Genomic DNA, 16,668 nt, shown 5'->3' with positions numbered 1-16,668 from the left:
AGCGTGTTTCACCCAATCCCTGCCAGACCTAGAAGAAAAAAGGCGTCGACCGTTAGAAAATGACTTAACTGAGAAGGGCTTGTAAACCCATAATTTGTAATTTGCTAAATTTTTGGTATATTTATTTGCATGTTAAGGTGTGTCAATTTTTTGCTAGATTTCGCCTATGTTAATTGGTATTTACAGCGGTGATACGCCCGGTGCGTATCTATATTTGTATTTGTATTTGTATTAATATGTTCTTATATATTTTTAATGCCTTTTTGGTAATTATATTTAATTTTCGGAGCTCCGAAGTATATGATCAAATTATAATTTTTTGGGGGAATTGTTAAATTATTTTTTAGTATTATTATATATCTATTTTTTTACAAGTAGTAATAGGTTATGTATTTGTGATGAAACGATTTTATGATATATATATATTTATTAAATGTTGTCATATAAATTTTGCGTCTTTTTAACTTGCTGCCTCCTCTCACTGTTCGCAACCTTATTAGTATTTTTTAAGCCTGCTATTAGTTTGGGTTTTAATATTTTTTTGGGTTCACCTGCGCTCGCGGTACGGGGCAATATAGGAGTTTTACTGTGTCCCGGTTTGCGGAAGTTGTTTGGTTTGCCCTGGGTTAAGGTCAAACTTTACAGTACAATGCGTAGTACTAAATTCAATGAGTGCGAAAGAGAGGCATCGACACGGGCCGACGCGTGAAACAAAAGATTTTGTATTAGTAATGAACACAATAAGGAGTGCCGCTCAACTCGGCTCGCGCGCGCCGGGCGGCGCGGCGCGATGCGATGTTGTCGTTCGTATGTAAACAAACAAACGTTATAAAGAGCTCTGTCAGTGATTTCGCAGTTTTTCTTTTAAATAAATATTAAAAAATAGTTGGTGCGCAAAATGTTAGATAAAAATGGAACATTATTGTGTGTCTGACACATGTAATGAATGAATCATAGATCAGATCTCAACCCGCTTCACCGGCGACCCGCCCCCGCGGGCTACCGCCCGGGGCGGGCCGCCCCCTCCGCCCCACCCACGCTACGCCACTGGTGTGGGGGGAGCGTTTCACGTTGCCGGCAGAGAGGGCTTTAAGGTGGTATAGTTATTATTAGCCTAAAGTGTATAGTTTGTCCGTAGTGGGCGTTTCAAAGTATCCTATTTTAGTGTTGCCAAGATTCTTTAACAGCCCTCAGTATGAAACATACAACAGATAGCGAATTCATGTCAAAATTTAGTTTTTAAAACTTGCTTTTATGACTGATTACTGTGAAACAACTTGGAGAGTATTATTATAAACCACCTGATTTGCACAAATAGATTTCCTGGCTGCTGGCACATGTTACTGGCAAGACTGCTGATACGACATTGCATGTAGCTTTTACTTCCCTCTCCCACCCATCCCGAATCACATCTATAGGTGCAGGGGGGAGACAGGAGACTTATGATGGGTGGAGGGAAGGTGCAACATGGTCTGAGTGTGGTAAGGGGCAAAGTGGAGGTGTTTTGGCTTGAGTAGGAATGCTGAAATTGGGAATTATTTCTTCGCGACTTTGTTTATTTTTAACTTCTGTAACACACTTTACTTTTGAACATTAAAATTCATGAATAGCAGCTGTGTCTTTGTGCTCTTCTGAAAATTTATGACATGTAACTTATTCTGCACTGTGTTCCATGTGCTATAAGCTATAACTAGCTATTGCTACACCAGATACAAAAATAGCCAAAAAATTTTGTAACATGTTTTGCAATCACCTATATTTTATTGAATCCACTTGTCCCTTTTATTTTCTGCCATTGAGGAAACTTTTAAAATAGACTCACAAGGTTTAAGCCTTCTTGACATCTACAACATATTTTGTTGTCATTATTTGAAGGCGTCACCAAAATTGCTGTTGAATAAGTAGCAATAACTTGCCGATAGTTATGAAAGTAAGCACAAATGACCTAAACACAGTTTTTGATTCCAGTATACACTGTGACTGGTTTACGAATGATTTATGTTCTGCAGTAGTTTTAAAGTTTTCTGTAAGTTGAATTGTTTTTACTTATTTCCAAATGTTATCAAGCAGATTCACACAAAAGCTCAATAGTGCAAAGTAAAATTTAACCTTAAAATTGCTGTGTGTCTCCGGCAATCAGAGTTGTGGAAGAGGCCAGCTCAGCTGTTGAGCCGGGCATGCCAATGAGGCCACATGCAAGGGTGAGCAGGTGGGCTGGGTGCTCTCTGGACACGCACTTGCTACCATGGAAGCAGTGATGTGTTTTTTTTAGAGTTTGCTTATAACATTCTTAGTAGGAAATACTTTTGAACTACATAACTAGTAAAAAAAAATTCATCAAATTTAACCCTGCTGCTGTGTTCACAATTAGCACACACTCATTGTGTTTGGGTCCAAATGTAAGAAAATATTTTTGTTAGTTAACCAGAAAATTTCTACTTACATTCTAAATCTGAATATGTGAATGTTCACAGATTGTTCAGTGATTCATGAAGCAGTTTCAACTAATTTAATCAGTGAAAATGATCACTAGAAATCAATGAATAGGGCATAGGCCTATTCACAAATTTCAAAAATGAATTACTTAATATTCACATATTTTCCAATGGTTTTCACAAATTCACTAGTGAAAAGAGAAGGCCTCAACGATAAGGGAAACCCCATTGAAAAGTTAAGCCCTGCCAATGCCCCTGTGGAAATGGAATTACCACCGAAAGGGAGAATATTTTTCAAGCCCCTTCGAAAGGAGAATGCCTGTGAATTTCAATGCGGGATAGTCCCAACAAGTAATCAGTATCACTTACTGGAACTTAGGTCTGCCTAGTATATGCTCGTACCTTCATCATTGTTATTTGTATACGTAGGATATAACAACATTGAAAATTTAGGGTAGTTTGAAAAAACAAAAAGAATATATATTTGAATACATACATCAATAAAATTTACACTTTTCTTCTTTTATAAAAAATAACATTGATGATAGTGATACTGCATTTTCAAAAATTTTTTATAGGAATGGTCTAAAAGGACCTGAACATAATATTTATAAAATATTTTCATTCCAAAAAACATTTATGTCAAAAAGTTATAATACAAATTTATATTTACAGAAAACAGCAAAAGAAACAATCCTACTAAGCTGCAAACGTATATCATCATTCGTTTTAGAGGGGGAGGGGGGGAAGAATAATTTTGGTCACAAATGTACCCAAACACAGTAGCAGTAAGTACTAAAATTTACGAAGAAAAAAAAAAATTTCTTGATGGTTGGATTGAAATATTCTTTCAATTTTTAGGAAAAAATAGCATCAATGATTCTTCTGATAATTGCATTTTTTTATAATTTTTTACTATAGGGTCCAAAAAGACCCCAACACAGTATTTATGAAATTTTTCATTCCTAACCAAATTTTTATAAAAAAAATTTATAATTACGTGAAATCGATAAAATACAACGAAAAAAACAAATAGATAAAATAAAACGAAAAATACAAAGTCACTGAGCTCAAGTGTGATCCCATCATTATTTTAACTTTAGTAAAGAAATTAAATTTGTTTTGGGTCTAAATGGACCCGAACACAGTACCAGAAAGTACATATATTTACAAAAATCAGAGTAGCTTAAAAAAAAAAAAACATTTCTTGATGGTTCGATTGAAATATTCTTTCACTTTTTAGGAAAAAATAGCATCAATGATTCTTCTGATAATTGCATTTTTTTATAATTTTTTACTATAGGGTCCAAAAAGACCCCAACACAGTATTTATGAAATTTTTCATTCCTAACCAAATTTTTATAAAAAAAATTTATAATTACGTGAAATCGATAAAATACAACGAAAAAAACAAATTCACTGAGCTCAAGTGTGATCCCATCATTATTTTAAGTTTTGTAAAGGAATTGAATTTGTTTTGGGTCTAAATGGACCCGAACACAGTAGCAGAAAGTACTAAAATTTACGAAAATCGGAGTAGTTTAAAAAAAAAAAAAAAAAACATTTCTTGATGGTTCGATTGAAATATTCTTTCACTTTGTAGGAAAAATTAGCATCGATGATTCTTCTGATAATTGCATTTTTTTTATAATTTTTTACGATAGGGTCCAAAACGACCCGAACACAGTATTTATAAAAAATTTTCATTCCTAACCAAATTTTTATAAAAAAAATTTATAATTACGTGAAATCAATAAAATACATCGAAATAAACAAAGTTACTGAGCTGCAGTGTGATCCCATCATTATTTTAACTTTTGTAAAGGAATTAAATTAGTTTTGGGTCTAAATGGACCCGAACACAGCAGCAGGGTTAAACAACCTATCTTTCTCTATCAGTCGATGGAAGTGATTTTAATACACCAAATTTGAACTTCCTCATAGTTTTAGGGTGGTTCATTTTTAAGTAGTTATCAAGCAAATTTGTAACCTCTATAGTATTTTAAGCCCAGATTGTATGCCATATTGTTTTGTGATAGGAGATGTCACAAGCACTGATCACTCACTGTACAAGGGAAATCATAGCTTTTATATACAGCAAGTAAGTTTTAAAGGAATTAGCGACATTAATATGTTTGATTTGAATTTATTTATCAGTTGGGTATTTCTTTCGTGTTAACATGGTGGGCCACTGCCCAAGCTTCGACGAGTCATGTATTCACCATTATTGTCTTAGTTGATAGTATATCGGTTGTCATAGTCCCTGTGACTAGGATTTTGCCGTTATGAGTTGGCAGATATCACTACAAATCATACTTTCATTGCACACAATGCTATTCTGCAGGGAATTAAAAATGTCAACTTCTTAGACAGGAAAGCTTTTTATTATAAAACTTTATAAAAAAAATTACCTTATTTTCATGAAAAACTGCTTGTTTTGTTTACACATTATACATACTAAGTAAGCCAATTTTTTAAAATTAAATGGGTTGGTGAAACATTTTAATACAAATATTATTCTATTGTTATAATTTTGTTTTGTTTGAAAATGCAATCCATTGAAATATCAGTTCTAAAGTTCATCCTCCATATTTTTTCCTTTCTTATAAATAATTTTTCTTCCCGTTAAAATCATGATACACACATTAAAATTGTATATTTTGGTTTACTTAATGGAAATAGTTTAAAGAACATTACAAAACCCCAAGCTGAATTTTTTTTTATCATAAGTAATCGAAAACTTCATTATTTTTATGGTGTCTGTGTCAAGGTGATCATATATTAAATTTCAGTGTAGAAATATTGTGAGACTGAGCTAGTAGCCTAGTCAAATTAAGAGAAAAAAATGGTGAACCTATAGTAATTGTAATAGATTTTTTTCAAATGACTCCTTACTGGAAAAATTCCGCTGGAAACGATGGTGAAGAGTCTACCATCGTACCAGAGCGCATAGGCCCAATATGGTGGCTTTTTCAAAATGGTGTCCACATGAGGGAATATGACAAAGATTTACGACTGTATCTTCTTTTCTGTCACAAATTACCATTTTTGACCCTGTATGTGTGTATTTCCATTTAAAATTTCCTTTCTTATGAAATAATAACCATTTTAATTGGATGTTTATTGTGATATTAATGTAAAAATTTATACGAAAAGTGTCACAAATTTATGCAAACTATGTAAGTCAACACTATCAATTTTCAATTGAATTTCCCAATGCAACATAGTTCATAACTGACAATTTACCAGTGAAGTAAGTGAATTCACTTTAGTGTAAATAGTATGTGTAAAGTAGGAACCAAAATTAAATTATAAGTAGTATTTTTATGCAATATTGCTTTACTTGGGGAACCTTATTTTTAGAGGCGTATATTGTAATAGAATAGAATAGAATTGTGTCTTAGATAAAACAATTACACGCAAGAAAGATTAAATTACAATAAACACCTAATCATCGTCCAAGTCCACATCCATGGCATTGTGGCAGCGTATGCCCCGACAAGTAGTACAAGCAATTGTGCAAACAACCCCCTGCCTTTTGCGAACACATTGTCTAGTAGAACATTGAGTTGTACTGCAACCACACTTCACAAATTTAATTAAGTGGTCGGGCGCTGGTGCTTGTCTCATCTTCGTTGGTGCCAGTCTTCCATGATGCAGTTCCTAACCCCAGCTGAGTGGATCCATGTCTGCGCCCATCCATTGTTGGACCTGGTGGTAAACTCGTAGAGAGTGAAGTGTGTTTGCATCTATTGTTGGAGGCAATACTTCAGGCTTCACTTGACTGGTTGATTTTGATGCTCTTAATGTAAAAATTCTGAGACAAATCTCATTCAACGTTTCTCCAGTACGCCCACTATACATAGCAACCATAGCTGCATGGCCTGCTGACCCAATTTCTTCTTTTGTTTTACCAACTTTTTTGAAGACGGCAGCATGTTCCTTGAAAATGTGGTTTTTCTGTAACAATTGTATAGTGTCGGTTTTTCCGAGTCCAAATGGCTTTGACGTTGTATCACATACTAGCATTGCGTGAGAGAAAAGAATGTGAGAACAGACTTCTTCACCAAGTTTTTGTCTAATCAATTTGATATCATAGACTGCAACATATTTTGAAGACTTCTTTGGCTCTGGACATAGATAAGTATCATAACAATAAGTGTTCACATAATGAATAAGTAGGATCAGGAGATCAGTGTCTTCGCCAATGACTGCAGTAGGATACTTTTGTGCTGATGCTATACTTTCTGTGACAATCATGACATCTGCGTCTGCTTTAGCTTGTTTGGTGGTACACCCAGCTGCTTCCAACTTCTTACATAGGCAAATTAAGAAGGATTGTTTATTTTCATTGTTGGAAAGGAATACGTCCTTCTTCATGGTAATGGCCATTGAAGGTAATAAATTGACCTTCGGCCCTTCAAAACCTCCTGATTGTTGCCGATGAGCTTCTGATTTTGTCGACAGCTTGTCTTCATAACCATCAAAGACAATGATTGCCTTGCCGTACTTTGAAATTACATATTTCTCATATGCAAGAAGAATCTCATGAAAGGTTTGGTTTTTACTCCAAGGTAGATGATGAAGCAACCATCCACCATCAATAACATAATGTACATTGTTAGGCATGGTAATATCAGTGGCCACTTGATCACGTACGTATTTAGCAAGTTGAGATTTTCCATATTCCCTCATGTGTCTGCATTTATCAAATAAAGAAGCAGGATATGTACAGAGCTCGTAACAGAACACTTCCTTCAAATTAAAACCAACTGTGTGAGCACAGAGCAATAGGCGCTGGAACAGTATATCAGGTTCAATGGTAAATGTTTCACCTTTGAAAGTAACTATGTTAACTGATTTCATAGGTTTTATCTGTTTGCTCTTCTTAAAAGAGAATGCATTGATGGTTTTATCAGTCATCTCACTTATTATTTTACTCCCAATTTCTTCTGCCATTTCTGGATTTACATCTTTACCATGTGTTAGTCCAGTCACTACATTACGCAGGTTTAGATCTCACTCAAAAACATTAAGCTGCTGTACATATTCATACACTTTGTGTGTATCATCATTATCATGTTCAATTCTGGAACTGGTCATGGTTACATGCTGTTCATTAGCAGCACGTTTGACACCAGAAAATACTTGCATACAACTATTCACATGGGCACAAATTGGGCATGACATTACCCAGAGGAGTTGTTGTCGTTCAGTCATGCCTCTTCCATGTGTCATCCCACCATATCCTTTGATGTTTCTCATGAGAACCTGTTCAATTACCAAGTCTGTTGAAAGGCCTCCCCAAAACCTGTCACTTCGTCTGATGACATGTAGACCATTCTTAAAGGCATCATGTATATCTGGAACCATAGATTCAAGCTCAGTCATACTCTGCAAATAAATGTGTGCAGAACTTGCACATAAATTATGGCCACATGCTGCAAAACATGGCAGCATTTCTTGAGTTGTAGAAAGATGTAGTTGCCAATTACCGGTTCGTTCTGCTTTCAAAATCTTTTTCAGAATGTCAATCATCTTCATGTATTGTAGCCAAAATGCTGGTGTTCTATATGCTTCGAGCTCTTTTTCAGTATGCTGTATCTTCATCTTGATGTCCAAAATAAAATCACAGTCAACTTCACCGAGAGATACATCTTCATTCAGTAGTTGTTCAAACAAAGATCGGGCTGTCGCTAGAACAATATTGTCCTCTTCACTACACAGGGATTTCTTTGCAATAAGTGTGTGTAGAACAGATGACACAATCAAGTGACCACGGATAGCTCTTGAAATAGCTTTCCCCGACAGCATGTGCTTTACAGAGTTACCAGCATAAATGGTCTCGAGTATCTCAGCCAATCCTGAACCTGTCATTACAAACCCAATGCATCCAAGAAAGCTCATTATAGTGTGCAGACCTCCTAGTCTTAGTACAATCTTCTTCAAATGACTATTTTCTGGTTCATTACTGATAATTCCTAAAGCTTTGTAGAAAAGGGGCTGATCAAAAGTTAAAACATGTACCTGGCCATACCTATTCGCATGATGTGCAACAAAAGATAATGTTGAGATAATACAAGTCTCGCTTGTTGGGTCCATGTCAATCATTGGGAGGAACACAACAGATGATAGTCCAGCATGTTCACCTTTGTGGAGAAGTTGACACACACCCTGCCAACCTGGAACTTTCTCCCTCAGAAGATGTGAAATGTTCCAGAGAATATTTATGTTTTCAGTTTGATCATGGTACTGTATCGTTTCAATACATAGTCTTGTACTTCAGGAACACTTCCCACTTTCTTGTGAATGTTAAGTAATTATAGGTATGTGTCCTACTTTCTTCAAATCCTCAAATAAAACATTATGTTTCTTGATTACAGTTGAAGATTTCCCTGATGGTGTCACAGTGGCGATGATTCCCATCCCATGAAATGTCTTATGGCCATCAAGTGTTATCAAATTTTGATCAATGTTGTCAGCAGCATATTGAATAAACTAGCAGGAGTTTCTGAAATCTCTGAGGTCTCAGGTAGTTGTGTTCCTCTTTCTGCTGCAGCTGAATGTTCAAACCGTTGTTCTTCATAGTAAGAACTGCAAAAACCCATATGATTCACAGATTCAACCACAAATCTTGAGCCTGTGTATTCATGTAGTTGAACTGCAAGTCCTAGTTGTAGAAGTGTAACTAAGACTCAGGGACGCACAGCTTGCATGATTGCCTGCCTTATTGCAGCAAGTTTTCTTACTGCATTTGATTTACCACTGATGAGTTTTGCCAGTAACAATCTTAAAGTCTCCGGAACATAATTTACATTACATTCAACATTACTAATATCTTCGATACGAGGATAATTATCTGCATAAATTGGCACATCTTTTATATCATTCCGAATTATCTCGGCAGCTGCCAGAATAAACTTAATTTTTTCTTCTTCAGTACTGTCACAGCAGGAACTGTGATAGTCTTGTAACACATAAGCAGCTGTACTTTTAAAAGTGACGACATCACTAATGCCAGCAACATTCCCAATAAAAACATGGTTGCTACCGGACTAGAAAACCAGGAAAACCGGGAAATGTCAGGGAAATTAAATTGGTCAGGGAATTCCGGGAAATGTCAGGGAAAATTCTACGAATTCTGGAAATTTTAAAGTTGCTTATAATTCAAACAAAGCTTTGTTTTGATCCGCTCGTACCGCTACCGAACGACTCCGCTAAAAGGCTGCTGCTTAAGGCACACGGCAACTGCAACTTTTTTTTTTACTTGGTCTACGATTGTCCGTTGCAAAAGGCTGTTACAACCACCCACCATAACTTAAGGCCAATCCAGGCACTCGTTTGTTCACTAGCGAACCCGCCCTTCATTTGTTCGTGTTTTGATCCTTTTTAATTTGCCCTTGAGACTTTGTGTTTTGTTCCGTTCCATGCAGTGATCTACAGAACGGACATGGCGTCGTTTATCTTTTGAAGGCTATTTTCACATGGAATAAGATGAGTACAAAGCTTATTACGTGAATTTAAAGGCGTTGTTTCAGGTGAAGTTAGTTTTTGATGCGATCATAAGAAAATAAAGTGCATTTTGATAAAGAAGCAATACCAATTATCATTTTGAAAACTACCAAGCTGATACGAAAACACGTGGATTTTGTGTGCGGTTATGTTTTTGCATTTTTTCTAACTATTTTTTTTAATTACTTTTTTTTTCAACCGTTATAATCCATGAGTTCTGTTGCGTGACACTTACATTGTGTATAAAAAAATATGCATAACTGAACATGTTTTTCCCCAGAATCGTTAGTTAACATTGTAAGAATGTAAGAGTATTGCATGTTGTAATGCTGCTATTGTAATTCTCTAAGTAGGCCCGTTATATTGCTAGGTGTGAATTTGTAATAGTTTTTGTATTTGTGTAGTAATATTTTTTTAAGAATTCATAAACAATAATTTTATAACCTAACCTGAAAATATTAATATGTACTATTTTTTTAGCTTAGAGATGTCGAATAAAACTACATTTAAGTAGAATTGGCTCAAGGAGTCACAGTTTCAGCATATCAAACCCTCCGCTAAAAACATAAATTCTGAGTACCGCACTTTGTTCTACAGAAGTATTAAACTCAGCATTATGGGCCGAAGAGCTCTCACCAGCCATGTCGAAGGAAAAAAAAAACACATTCGCAATTCTGCCGTCAAAATAAAACAATAAAAACTCCTTATTTTACCTCATGTTGAAATTTTTATATTACATTTAATCATATGCACGTTAATATTTATGCTATGTACTTCATAAGAAAGTCAGGGAATTTTTCTCTTAAATTTCTGGAAAACAGGGAAAAGTCAGGGAATTCTAAGATTCTATTTCTGTAGCAACCATGTAAAATTTTATCTTCAAAATGTTTTGTGAGCTTTTCCTTCATGAACTTTGAGGTATAGGGTTGCGATGTACTGTGTTCTGGGAGAAATTCATTCATTTTATCAACAAGCTGTGTCACAGTTGTCTGTTTTTCATCATTCTCCTCTATAAACCTTTCTACCTGAAGAAATGCTTCGTTGCGTACTGTGTCTTCGGGGCGACCTATGGATGTTTCAGTGAGGTCACAAAATTGTCCGGGTATAGCTTTTCAATTTCGAAAGTTTACTAGAAATTGTTTGTGATAGCAGGCATCCACAGCAGGTAAATCATGTACATTTTCAATTCGTCTCTTCACTTTCTCTGCCCATTCATCATTGCGGTCAGTACACGTTTCCAGCACTGAGGTTTTAAAGTTAAGTATACGCACTTAAAACCATTCATTTCTTTTCTTTTCTTTGAAAGATGGGCTTAAAACTCAATTGCACAAAATAAACAATTTTTCTTAAAATCAAAAAGTGTTTCACTTGAACGTAGTACACGTGAAGTACTCGATTGGTTACAGGGATTATGAAAGGGAGATTTTAGATTCACAAATCGTGCTCTACATTTCTTATGAACCTTCTGACCCACATTAACATGAAAATCACATATTTTCCTTTCTTTGCATGTTCTTCGGATTCCTTGTATTCCTTTATCTGTGAGTGTTGCCACCTCATTATTGCCCTGAATTATTTCTTCGCAAAGAAAACACCTTTCAAACTCCATTTTATTTTATAGCTGTCATCACATCAGGCATCCTGTACAGGAAATAAAAAACAATTATTAATATTTGTTATAACACATATAAGCACATGTACATAACAAATAAACCGACACTCTGGAAAAATAATTAAGATAAAATATTTTTATGAAATATATTTGTTCTTATTTCATAAATGTTATAAAGGGGTTATGGTGTGTTAATTTCATAGTACTTATATACATAGTTTAGAATATTATTTTATACAGAACAAAACATGTAGGGATATATTCATGCTATTTTTTTGAAAGACAAGAAGATACAGTCCGAAATGTGAGACATTTTGTCCCACTCCTGAATGCCATTTTGGAAAAGCCGCCATATTTGGCCTACGCGCGCCCGTAGAGTAGTAGACTCTTTTGCATCATTTTCAGCTGTTTTTTTCCAGTAGGAAACCGTTGCCACAAATTCTATTACCATTACTTCTAGGTTCAAGTACAATTTGACTAGGCTATAGATGACACATTGGTATGTTGTTGGACTCATGTTCTGAAGGACCTGGGTTTGCATCCTTTCGAGACATTCCTGAATTCATTCCAGGTCAACACTGTGATGGTTGCTTCCTTCAACTTCCCACAGTCATATCATTGTGTGTTGTCTTCTTTTATGATCTCATGGAACAAATAATAAATGAAGTAACAAGCAGCAAGGGATCCCCAACATGTATACTGCTTGTAAGTCAGTGGGCTAATGCATGTAGTTTCTCACAGCTACCATCAGAAGTACCGTCTGCAGCAGCACTCATGGCTCATGGAGGCCGTGGGGCTGAAGCCGGGGCCGCAGCTGAAGACCTCGCACCTCGCGGCCCGCCTCAACGGGCATGTGGTCGGCTTCGGGGGCGTGGCCCAGTTCGAGTCAGAGGTGGAGCGCCTGGGGTTGGATGAGAAGACGGCCGAATATGTGCGCAAGCTGGTGACCAAGTTTGAGGGCCGCGGTATGACCTGCTAACAAAACCAGGCCCCGTCCTGCGAGACAACAGGCATCGCTTGTCTTGTAGATGCTGGAATACCTGTTACTCTGTATCTCTAAACTCTTGTACACTGGTGTACAGTAAAGGCTCTATAGTCTGGCACGTTCGAGACCACAGCCATGCCATTATAGTAGAGCCAAGATTGTGTGGAGAATAGCGATAAAATCAAAATGAAAGTCAATACATCGCATAACATAAAATTATGGAAATTCATCTCAGTTACCCCATGTTGCATGTTTACTTATAGAATTCATTATATAAAATTTTATTTTAGGTTTTTATTTATAAATCTAAAATATAATGTACTAATTAAAAAAAAAGAAAGTTATTTAGTTTCTATGTATGGTTTTTTCAGAGTAAATTAAATAGAAGCAGTCTGTAGCTGATACCATACAGACATGGCTAAAGTCCTACAGAGAAACATCACAAGGAAATGTATTAGCATTATTATATTGGGCTTTTAAAAATGCATATTGATTTTTTTATTCATATTTATAGTAAACTACACAATCAAACAAATATTTTTTTTCCCACTGCTTGAAACGTGATATATGTTAAGAGTTAAGTTGTTCCAACATCACTATTTCTTGTTTTGATATTTGAGTAATTTTATGACTCTATGCCCCTTAATTCAGAAATAAAAATGATACAATGATGATCAAAATATAAAAACCATAAAATCTTGGCTTTAGACAGTGCATTAAAAAATGTTTAGTTGTACTTTATATTTTCATAATTGTAACTTTCTCTTGAAATATTGAAAAGAAAAATATTTATAGTTTTGGTTGCAGTTTTATAACTTATACTCATCAATAACTTATACTCATCAAGGGTATTTTGCCCCCCCTCTGAAACCTTGAAGTGGGGGCAAACGGGGGCAAAGAAAGTGCTGTGTAATCAATTTTTAGATAATAAAACTGCTTAAATAGCACCATTTTCCACCTTGAAATACAAATTTTCCCGGGGGAGGTCCTCCGGACCCCCCACTTCAATAGGGGGGATCGACGATTCTTTATAAAAAGGTATATTGCCCCCCCCCCCCCCCTTGGAAATTTAGTTATTGCGCCCCTGCGTATGCTGTATTGTAAAATACACAAATTTTAAGTTTCTTACCACTAATTGTTTAAGCATTTGATCAACTTTCTGTTCTTGGTATGTATGTACTTATTATTTATTAAATGTGTGTTTTAATTTTTAATAATAAAAATTAAATGCACTAATTTTTATGACAAAATTATCTTTTTTACTACACTACTTATATCATCTTGGCTATATATAATAAGTAGCTATTTTGCTGGATTATTGATCATTATAGTTTTACCCAAAATATCAAATGAAAATTAATTTACAATGCAGTGAAACTTATAAATAGTTGTAATAAGCTACTATATTGCTCTTCACTGTATGTACACACTTGTAAAATATGCATACGTAATATGTAGCCCACTAGAAAACAGGAATCCACTCAATAAAACCTGAATGCGAGTGGCTTCATCCCAGAACATAGAAGGTGTTATAAAAGAGCTTCAACTGTAATACCAAGACGTGAAGTGAGCTCTGTGAAGGGATAATGTGCTAACTCACTTGGTTGTGCATCCAAGAGCTTGTGCATTATTTGTGTTTCCCCATTATACTGTTAGTATCAAGGTGGACCCACAAGCAGAAATTGAACCTATTGGTGCATTATTGCCTTCAATGTAACCTTATTCTAGAAAACATTTGTTAGTTTGGGTGTGTCTTGGCTACCAAAATTTTCTGTCAAGAAAATATTTTCTAAAAGCATACTTTGTTATTGTTAATTTTGATGTTAACTTTTGTACAGAGCTGTCTGCGAATCTCTTATTTAAAATAATGATATAACTATGTATAATTTTATAATAGTTTTATTTTCACAGAAATATTTTATGTAGTGAATAATAGGAAGTGTTCAAAAATAACTTTTTTACAGTCAAAGTCGAATTCTGAATTCTTTAAACATTCAAAGATTAAGTCAAAGTTTAACTTTTAATTTGAATTACTTTTTTTTGTGATATATGTATATTTATATATGCACATAGAGGCATATCTGCCAACTTGTACGATTTTCCCGTAATTTGTACGGAAAATAATTCATATTACGATTGTACGGAAATCCGGAATATCTTACGATTTTTGTCTGTTCAAAAATGCAGTATAATATTTGAGTACCCATATAAATGTACCGTTTGACCAGCATTTGTTATTGTTTAACAACATGGCGTCCGCGATAATATGAGAATAATGGAGTCAGAGAAAAATCGTTCCGAAAAGAAAGTAATTTTTGTAAGTTTCCTTGGTACACAGTAGGCTGGATGGCAACTGATCTTGCTAATCTTTTGTGCGGAATAGTCATGAAAGTAATTTTTGTGAGTTTTGTTGGTACACAGCAGGTTGGCTGGAGACAAGTGAAACCGTTTATGTATGAGTGCGGTAAATATTTTATAAGTTAGCACTTGTACGAAACTTAAGATAATATGATTTCATAATGGCTACGAGTAGTGAAAAAAAATATGGATTGGTGTTTCGGTCATCTTACTCAGAATTATTTCTTTTCATTACTAAGAGTGAAGCGTTTTGTAGTGTTTGTCGTTGCGACATTGTTTCCCATGGCGGCAAGCACGATATTTCCTATCATGTCGAGAGCTTGAAACATGCAAATAACGTGAATAATGTGAACCATAACAGTGACAGTGATGTCATTAGGGCGGAATGTTATTTTACAAGCTTTTTAGTGGAACAAAACCTTCCATTCAGCGTTGCCGACCACGCCGGGCATTTCTTTCGAAAAATGTTCCCAGGGTCTGATATAGCAAAAATATACAGCTGTGGGCGCACTAAAACTGCAGCAATAGTAAAAGAAATGGCTTCCAATACTACTACTTCAGTAGTAAAGTGCTTGCAAAGTGGCCCATATACACTAGCTACTGATGGAAGCAATGACACAAGTAATAAGTTATATCCTTTCGTGGTAACTTATTACAACCCTGACTGTAGGTTAGTAACTAGTTGTGTTTTGGCCATGCCTTCATTGGAAGGTGCTTCTACTGGTAAAAATATTGGGCAGTTATTGCTATCAGAACTTGAAAGTATGAATGTGCCAATTCATAATTGTATAGGTTTTGGCTGTGATAATGCAGCAGTTATGGTTGGAGTTAAAAATGGTGTTATTTCTGTATTAAAAGAAAAACAGCCAAATTTAGTAGTCATAGGTTGTCTGTGCCACTTAATTAATTTGGCTGCAGAAAAGGCTTCTGCAAGTTTGCCAGTGAGGGTGGAAGAAATACTTGTAGACATTTATTACTTTTTGGAAAAAAGCTCCCAAAGAAAGGAAATGCTGCGTGACTTTCAAGGTCTCCATGATAATGAAGTTTTAATAAATTACAGTAACTTTTTATTTAACTTCATATTTTGGGTAGAGAGGTGGTGTTATCAATGCAAAATAAACACGTGTTTTCTGGATCACTTACTTTAAACATCGCGCCTGATTTACGGTATAGATTTGTTAATTTGGAAATCTTACTGCTTGCACTCCTAACAAGTTGGCAGGTATAAGAGGTATAAATAAACATTTCTGTATTAATGACACACTTTTTTTATTAAAAATTTATGTAACTCTATTTCTTTTGTAATAAATGTTACCAGTATTTTCAGGGTATCGAGCATCGCTGTGTGATATTGCTTACTGGAAGAGACCAATGAAACTCTTTATTTATACTGACTGTTGAGGCTGAATAAAGTAAACAAAATAGTTACAGGTTTTATTTACTTAAAAATTAATCAATGAAATGGCTTAGCGCACAAATATTGTATGTCCACTTTTTCTAGTTTTAAGATATGAGAAGTTGAATGTTTGTGAATCTTTTTAAGTAAGTACTGGGTGTTAATACATGTAAAAACAGATAGTTATATGAAATAGCATTATTGACAATCATATTTAAACTCATAGATTAGCTTACTTTTAAGGTGATTAAAAGTTTTGCTTGTTTTAAAATACCAACGTATGGACATACAATGTTTATACTCTTGCACTATGAGTTCAGAATAACTAATGTGAGGGCGCATTCATTGTATTGTAGATTGTATAATTCTA

The 16,668-nt window shown here is 35.1% G+C and overlaps 1 protein-coding gene across 1 annotated transcript in view; it reads left to right on the top strand.

Annotated features, from left to right (window-relative positions):
* The window catches only part of LOC134527264 (peptide methionine sulfoxide reductase), an 85,620-nt gene extending 69,290 nt beyond the window's left edge, over positions 1 to 16,330 (top strand). The window contains exon 5 of the mRNA XM_063359787.1: positions 12,301 to 16,330. Coding sequence (XP_063215857.1) covers positions 12,301 to 12,538 — 238 coding nt within the window. The 3' untranslated portion in view covers positions 12,539 to 16,330. The remainder of the gene's footprint in view (positions 1 to 12,300) is intronic.
* The last annotated feature ends 338 nt before the right edge of the window (positions 16,331 to 16,668 follow it).

This window comes from Bacillus rossius, chromosome 1 (assembly GCF_032445375.1).
Source record: "Bacillus rossius redtenbacheri isolate Brsri chromosome 1, Brsri_v3, whole genome shotgun sequence".
NCBI lineage: Eukaryota > Metazoa > Arthropoda > Insecta > Phasmatodea > Bacillidae > Bacillus > Bacillus rossius.
The sequence above is the reverse complement of the archived record's forward strand: the minus strand, read 5'-3'. Positions and strand labels throughout refer to the sequence as shown.